The 7,928-nt window shown below is 53.7% G+C and overlaps 1 protein-coding gene across 1 annotated transcript; it reads left to right on the top strand.

Annotated features, from left to right (window-relative positions):
* Nucleotides 1-887: 887 nt before the first annotated feature.
* On the top strand, nucleotides 888-6,057 carry LOC114035876. Its single transcript, XM_027852263.1, has 3 exons — nucleotides 888-1,428; nucleotides 1,633-2,207; nucleotides 2,439-6,057. The coding sequence occupies exons 1-3, from the start codon at nucleotides 888-890 to the stop codon at nucleotides 6,033-6,035; spliced, it is 4,713 nt and encodes a 1,570-aa protein (XP_027708064.1). The 3' UTR covers nucleotides 6,036-6,057.
* The last annotated feature ends 1,871 nt before the right edge of the window (nucleotides 6,058-7,928 follow it).

Below are 7,928 nucleotides of genomic sequence, written 5' to 3'. Positions count from 1 at the left end.
CTAATCTACAATTGTAAATTCCCCTACCTCAAAGGATTGCTAAATCCACAACTGTAAACTGCTGGGTATAAAGTTTTGTTATTTCCCTTGCTTGGGACTGCTCTCCTAGGATTGCATCCAGGGGACAGTCGCCGGCCGGCTCCAGTAAATGCTCTCTATTTTCTAATTTGGCGTGTGTCTGGTTACTCTCGGCCCGTCCATTTCATTTGGAGGTTCCACCGAGATCGCCCTCTGGGCACCAGACACGGGCATCTCTGGAAGGCCAGGCTTCTCACCGTCCAGGGGGTGGCCACCAGGAAGACGTTCCCTGGCCCCGAACGCTGAGATAGCCCGTGCGTACCAGGCTGCCCAGACCACAAATCCTCAATTGGGCATAGAGCAATCTGTAATCTGTCTGTTCTGGTGAGTACTCTTCTGAAGTAAGTGGCCAGGCTGGACGCAGCTGCAACGCCCTTACTGACCTCCAGGGACGCCGTGTGAGAGTCCTGCCTGTCTGATTGTGTCTGTCCGGCGCCGATGTCACTGTGTGTGTGTGTGTCCACTGTGCGCTCCGTGGCGGGGTGGGGGAGAAAGACTTCCTGCCTCATTCTCCAGGTTGTTCGGAACTGAGACGGGTTTGTTCTCCGCTACTGTGTCAGGAGCATCCAGGGTTTTGACTGTGTCTTTTTTTTCCGTTTTTGTGTCGACTGTGTGTGCGCGTCTATCTACTATTTGTTCCGTGAGGGGGGGTGTAAATTCCTGTCTCATTGTCTAGGTCGTTCGGAATTGAAGCAGTTTGATTCCCCTCTACCCTGTTTTGACTGTGTCTTCCCTGTGTCCGTGTTTGGTCCTTGCTTACGTGAGCACGTCTATTTGTTACTCTTTTCTTTCTCAGTCCTTAATCCACCATGGGACAAGGACCCTCGAGCCCTAAGCCAGGCTCCCCTCTCTTTATTGTCTTACGGGACTTCAAACAATATCGGCGTATAGCAGAAGGTTATGGGTTTCAGGTTACTAAAAAGAAATTAGCTCTCCTTTGCCAACAGGAATGGCCCACCTTCGAGGTAGGCTGGCCCCCGGGGGGTACGTTTGACGTCTCGGTGGCCGGCCGGGTCAGGGGAATTGTCTATGGTATACCTGGCCACCCCTATCAGGTCCCCTATATCACCGCCTGGATTGATTTCAAACCCCCTTCGGGACCACTACAGGTCCAGGCCCTTTCAAAACTAAGACCAGGAACGGAATCAAAGACGACCTTTAGCCGCAAGCCTCCCGAAAGTCCTAAGGTTGTCACGCAGCTTACTCCTGTCTTACCACCCCCTGATTCTGACCCCCTAGATCCAGCTGAGTACTCCCAGTCCCAGGTTTCAGATCCACCCCCGTACCCAACCTCAGGGTCTCTGAGCCCCTCAGCCCCTCCTCTGATAAGTCCACCCCATACTCGAGCAGGTGCTCCTTATGGCCCTTCTAATTCCAGTTTGACCCCAGATTCCACTGTGTCAGCGTTTCCCCTGCGGCAAGTTCCTTCCCCTCCCGGAGAATCAGGGAGACCGTTCATGGTATATGTTCCCTTCTCCACCAGTGATTTGTACAATTGGAAACAGCAAAACCCATCCTTCTCTGATAAGCCCCAGAGCCTAATCTCCCTCCTAGAGACTGTCTTTTATACTCATCAGCCCACCTGGGATGACTGCCAGCAGCTCCTCCGGGTTCTTTTCACAACCAAGGAGCATGACAGGATTCTTTTAGAAGCCAGGAAGGGAGTTCTGGACCCAGATGGACATCCCTCTACTGACCTGGGGCGCCGCAACCACATCTTCCCTGAGAACCGGCCCGACTGGGACCCCAACACTGATCGCGGTAGGGAAGCACTGGACAGGTATCGCCAGTTATTGCTGGGAGGGTTACGGGCAGCAGCACGGAAGCCAACTAATATGTCCAAAGTCAGTGAGGTTAAACAGGGCAAGGATGAGTCCCCAGCTGCATACTTAGAGCGCCTCTACGAGGCATATCGAACCTACACCCCTATCGACCCAGAGGATCCCAATAACCGGAGAGCCATCGTAATTGATTTCGTAGCCAATTCAGCTCCGGACATCCGTCGGAAGCTACAGAAACTTGAAGGTTTTGAGGGTAAAAATCTGACTGAACTCATGGAAGTGGCTAAGCGGGTGTTTGACTATCGTGAAGAGACTCAAGACAAGCAAACTCGCACGGTCGCAAGGGCGGTAGTGGCAGCTTTAGCACAGGTTCCAGGGGAGGCTCAGAAGCAAGGGTGGAAAGGAAGGCGGGAGGGGCCAAACGCTGGGCGCCCCTATAAGGGTAAAGGCTTGGGAAGGCCTCCTTTAGCTCGGGATCAGTGTGCTTACTGCAAAGCCATGGGTCATTGGAAATCTGAGTGCCCTAATCGCGGGCTGAAAGAGAAGGCAGAGCCGTTATTGACTTTGAATACAGACTAGGGGTGCCCCGGCTCAAAGTCCGTTGTGACTCTTGACCCCCTGGAGCCGAGGGTTACTCTCAGTGTTGGGGGTCAACCTGTCTCATTCCTAGTCGACTCTGGAGCTGCGGCATCGGTCCTGAAATCCCCACTGGGCTCCCTCTCATCGTCCACTGTGCAGGTCCAGGGAGCTACTGGACGAAAACAGTCTGTACCCCTCACCACTTCTCGGGAAGTCCGGTTAGGGAAGGGCCTAGTCTCCCATTCTTTTCTAGTAATGCCTGATTGCCCTTACCCCTTGCTTGGCCGAGATCTCCTACACAAGCTTCAGGCTATCATTTCCTTTAAGGGACCTAACCCCACTCTCGGGTTTAACCTGCCACAACTTGTTCTCACCTGCCCGTTGTCAGAGGAGTCTCGCCTCCTCCCCCTAACGTTTTCCCCAGACCGCCCCTCGACCACCTCCACCCCTACCTCCCTAACTCTGTTGAACCATTTCAAAGGCTTGGTTCCTGGAGTCTGGGCTGAGACCAACCCGTTTGGTCTAGCAGGACACCAGCCCCCAGTGGTGGTCCAGCTCTCGTCCACAGCAACCCCTGCGCGTGTCCAACAATACCCGTTGACTCGAGCTGCCCTTTTTGGCATCAAGCCTCACATCGATCGACTCTTGGCGGCAGGCATTCTACGACCCTGCCAGAGCTCGTGGAACACCCCCCTACTTCCAGTTCGCAAGCCCAGGTCTGGAGACTTCCGTCCTGTCCAGGATCTACGAGAAGTCAACGCCCGGGTGGAAACTGTACATCCTACTGTGCCAAACCCATACACGTTGCTATCTTCCCTGGACCCTGCTCGGACTTGGTATACTGTTTTGGACCTGAAGGATGCTTTCTTTTCCATTCCCTTGGCACCAGTAAGCCAACCTATATTCGCTTTTACTTGGACAGATCCTAACACTGGGACATCCTCTCAGCTCACCTGGACCCGGCTTCCCCAAGGTTTTAAGAACTCCCCTACACTTTTTGGCTCAGCTCTGGCCTCCGACCTGGCCGCCTTCCGGGTCTCGTATCCGGAGGTCACTCTCCTCCAGTATGTTGATGACCTTTTGTTAGCTACTTCCTCTGAGGCAATATGCAAAGATGCAACTCTCCACCTTCTCCAGCTGCTTGAAGCTTCCGGCTATCGTATCTCTGGAAAGAAAGCACAACTGTGCTCTCAATCCGTTGTTTACTTGGGTTTCACCCTTCATTCTGGTCAAAGGTTACTGTCTCGGGGGCGTGTAGCTGCCATTTTGGGCATGCCCGCCCCGAGGGACCGCCGCGGGCTCCGGGAATTCCTGGGGATGGCTGGATACTGTCGCCTCTGGATCTTGGGGTTTGCCGAGGTTGCCAAACCCCTATATGAGGCCCTAACTGGTGAACCCACCCAATTTGTTTGGGGACCACGGCAGCAGGAAGCATTCGACAAGCTCCGAAAGGCGCTGTCCAGCACGCCTGCCCTCTCCCTGCCAGACCTGTCCAAGCCCTTCCGCCTCTATGTGTCTGAGTCTCGAGCTGTGGCCAAAGGGGTTCTGACCCAGCCCCTGGGGCCCTGGAATCGTCCTGTTGCCTATCTCTCCAAGCAGCTGGACCCTGTGGCTTCCGGGTGGCCCTCTTGCCTGCGAACTGTGGCGGCCGTTGCCGTCTTGGTTAGGGAAGCCGCAAAGCTCACTTTCGGGCAGCCTCTTGAGATTTCAGCATCACATCATCTGGAACAGCTTTTACATTCCCCGCCGACAAGATGGATCTCAAATTCACGCCTGACTCATTACCAATCCTTACTCCTAGATTCCGCGCGCATCTCTTTCGCTCCTCCGGTCACACTCAACCCGGCCACCCTGCTCCCTGACTCCCCTCCTTCCTCCCCTATACATGACTGCCTGGACACACTGGACTCCATCCACACGTCCCGCCCTGGACTTACTGATGTTCCTTTAACAAACCCCGACCTAGTGCTCTTCACAGACGGCAGCAGTTTTGTTCAGGAGGGGATCCGTAGGGCGGGTACAGCCGTGGTCACTCCGGTTGAGACCCTCTGGGATACCGCTCTACCCCCTGGCACATCTGCTCAACGTGCTGAACTCATTGCCTTAACTCAAGCCCTTAGACTCTCTGCAGGGAGGCGAGTAAATATTTACACAGATAGCCGCTATGCCTTTGCCACTGTTCATATCCATGGATATGTATATCTCCAAAGGGGTCTGTTAACCTCGGCGGGAAGGGAGATTAGGAACAAGAGTCAGATCCAGGACCTGCTGGATGCTGTCTGGCTTCCCAAGGAGGTGGCGGTAATTCATGTTCCTGCTCACACCCGTGGAACTGACCCCCAGTCTCTAGGGAACGCAGCAGCTGATAAGGCTGCCCGAGCGGCTGCCTGCAAACCCTTGATACCCGCTATGGTCGTGGAACCTGAGGGGATGCTTCCTGTCCAACCATCTTATCAATTCAGTGATCCGGATGGCACCCCTGAAAAGGGGGGATGGAGAAGACACCCAAATGGCTTGCTAATTCTGCCCAAGGCACTGTTGCTACCCCTATTGATGACTCTTCATAGCCTTACCCACTTAGGCGGAACCCGGCTTTACGACCTGGTGAGCCGACACTTCTACAGCCCTGGGATGAAGCAGGCGGCCGAGGAAGCCGCAAGAAGGTGCCTTGCATGTGCCAAAGTCAACCCACGATCACAATCAAGGATACCAACTGATAGACCACGAGGAACATTTCCTGGCGACCATTGGGAAGTAGACTTTACTGACATGGGAACTGGGTTGGGAGGGTACCGTTTTCTCCTTGTATTCGTGGACACATTTTCTGGATGGCCAGAAGCATTTCCAGTCAAAACTGAAACTGCAACCGTAGTGGCCAAAAAGCTGTTCTTTGAACTTATTCCTAGATTTGGCCTGCCGGCCTCGATAGGCTCTGACAATGGCCCAGCATTTGTATCTGCAACAATTCGAAGCCTATCAAAGATGCTGGGATTGAAATGGAAATTGCACTGTGCATATAGGCCTCAAAGTTCAGGGCAGGTAGAAAGGATGAATAGAACTCTAAAGGAACACATTGCTAAACTTAAAATAGAAACTGGCGATAGCTGGGTCAGTCTCCTTCCCTTCGCCCTCCTCCGGGCCCGGTGTACTCCCAATTCCTCAACCCTCTCTTTATCTCCATACGAGATCCTCTATGGAGCCCCTCCTCCTATTATTCCAAGAGTATCTGCAGCTATTTCAGCCCCAGATTTTACTAATCCGACTCTTCTTAAGTCCTTCCAGGCTTTGCGTGAGGTCCAGAACGCTGTGCGCTCGGTCCTGAAAGCTGCGGGGAAAGAACCAGCCCCTGCAACCTCATCGGACGCCCTGTCACCGGGAGACTGGGTCCTCACTCGCAAGCTTCCAGCTGGACCAGCCCTGGAACCACGGTGGACGGGCCCGTATCAAATTATCCTCTGCAACCCCTCTGCCGTCAAGGTTGCCGGCCGCAAGGCATGGATACATCGGTCACACATCAAGAAGGCCCCAGAGCCCAACTCCACCGCCTGGACAGCAGAAGCAGTGTCCGACCTAAAGCTTCGACTCTCCAGAACTTGACTCTTCTTCTCTTTCTTTTTGCTTGTGAGGTGACTTTGGGTGACCCCTACAGCCCTACCCCATCCAGGTGGATTCTCTCCCGAACTAACGATGGGACCACCGTCCAAGCTCTCACCAGTTACGGAGCCCCCACTTTCAGGTTTGACCTCTGTGCCCTCTTGGGACCAGGATGGAATCAAAACCGGGCTATGCGGGACCCTATCGCTGGGGGATGGGGATACTGCCCCACTTTTCCCACCACTCCAACCATACCCGGGGTAGGGGAAGTGAGAATCAGAAGTATTGAATTCTATGTTTGTCCGGCCACGGGGAATCCTTCCTGTCAGGGTAGTAATCACTTTCACTGCGCAGAATGGGGTTGTGAGACTGTGGCCAGGTGGATTCCTAGAGGTGGCCGAGACCCCCTAATCACCCTGGAGAGACAAAGCCCCCTCCCTGCCTCCTGCTGGCCTGGGAAATGTAACCCTATGATTCTAACAGTCAAGCAGGACACTGATGACTCTTGGAATCTCGGACATTCTTGGGGTCTGAGGTTATACATGACTGGATGGGATAACGGGGTCCTTTTTACCATTCAGAAAATCGCAGTTTCCACCCATACACTCCCCATAGGACCGAATCCCATCCTTAACCCACAAACCATGTTGACTCTCACCCCACCATCTGTTAGGGACCTGGTACCAGAGGCTCCCGAAAATCCAGAGACCCTCACTAACCTAGGTTCCCCCATTTTTGATACACTCTCTGCTGTCCAATCATTCCTAAATTTGTCTGATCCAAACATAACCACCTCCTGTTGGCTGTGTCTGAATCCAGCTCCCCCCTATTTCGTAGGAATTGCTATCGAACTCAACATCACCTCTGTGGGAAAGTTGTCTTTAAGTAAGTCCAAACAATCCTCTGCCATACCTGCCCGCTGTAACCCAGACAAGCCTAGACTTACCCTAGACGATGTCCAGGGCAAAGGAATGTGTTTGCTCGGGCCTGACTACCCGCTGCGGTCCTCCCCATTCAATGCTACGTGCACTTCAGTCATTCTTATTTCCCCCACATCCAAAAGCTCTGACCTCCTGTTAACCGCCCCACCTGGAGTATGGTTCGCTTGTACCAGAGGACTCACCACCTGCATACAGGACATTCGTTTCCTCAACCCGACCGAGCTCTGTGTAGTGGTGCGTGTCTTTCCTCAGGTATATGTCTACTCAGAGGAAGGGGCAGCTGAGCATATTGGCTTAACTCGCTCCAGGAGGGCTGTACCCTTTTTGGTTCCCATACTGGTGGGACTCGGAGTGGCCGGCTCCGCTGCTGTTGGGGCCTCAGCCCTGATACAGGGGAAAGCCAACTACGGTGCCTTGAGTGCACAGGTAGATAGGGACCTACGCTCCTTGGAAGAGCTAGTCTCACACCTTGAGACTTCCCTAGACTCTCTGGCCGAAGTGGTTCTCCAGAACCGCCGAGGCTTGGACCTACTGTTCCTCAAACAGGGAGGCTTATGCATGGCGTTGGGAGAAACCTGCTGTTTCTACGCCAATCGGTCTGGAGTTATTCGGGAGTCCTTGCAAGCCTTTAGGCAGCGGTTAGATGAGAGGGACCGCGCACGGGCAACGGGGTCTTTTTGGTATCAGACCCTATATAATTGGTCCCCCTGGCTAACCACCCTACTCTCCGGAGTGGTGGGCCCTCTGGCCCTTCTCCTCCTTGGGTTACTCGTGGCCCCTTGTCTCATAAAATGCATCACCCGCTATGTCCAGAAACGAGTGCAAGCACTCCAGTTGTTTGTCCTGCGTCAATCCTATGCTCCTCTGGACTCTGATGAGTCCCCCGTCTGACTCTTTTCGTCCGTGAAAAGGGGGGAGTGAAGTGGACTGAGTTGTCACAAAAAAAAAAAAAAAA

The sequence above is a fragment of the Vombatus ursinus genome, unplaced genomic scaffold (genome assembly GCF_900497805.2).
Source record: "Vombatus ursinus unplaced genomic scaffold, bare-nosed wombat genome assembly UNPS02009272.1, whole genome shotgun sequence".
In the NCBI taxonomy this organism is placed as follows: Eukaryota; Metazoa; Chordata; class Mammalia; order Diprotodontia; family Vombatidae; genus Vombatus; species Vombatus ursinus.
The sequence above is the reverse complement of the archived record's forward strand: the minus strand, read 5'-3'. Positions and strand labels throughout refer to the sequence as shown.

Excerpts from the sequence above, each read along its gene's own strand:
- LOC114035876 (XM_027852263.1), top strand. The coding sequence starts at position 888 with ATGGGACAAGGACCCTCGAGCCCTAAGCCAGGCTCCCCTCTCTTTATT. Across the intron at positions 1,429-1,632 it reads TCCACCCCATACTCGAGCAG|AGACTGTCTTTTATACTCAT; the intron begins GTGCTCCTTATG and ends TCTCCCTCCTAG. Across the intron at positions 2,208-2,438 it reads CTCGCACGGTCGCAAGGGCG|GGGTGCCCCGGCTCAAAGTC; the intron begins GTAGTGGCAGCT and ends AATACAGACTAG.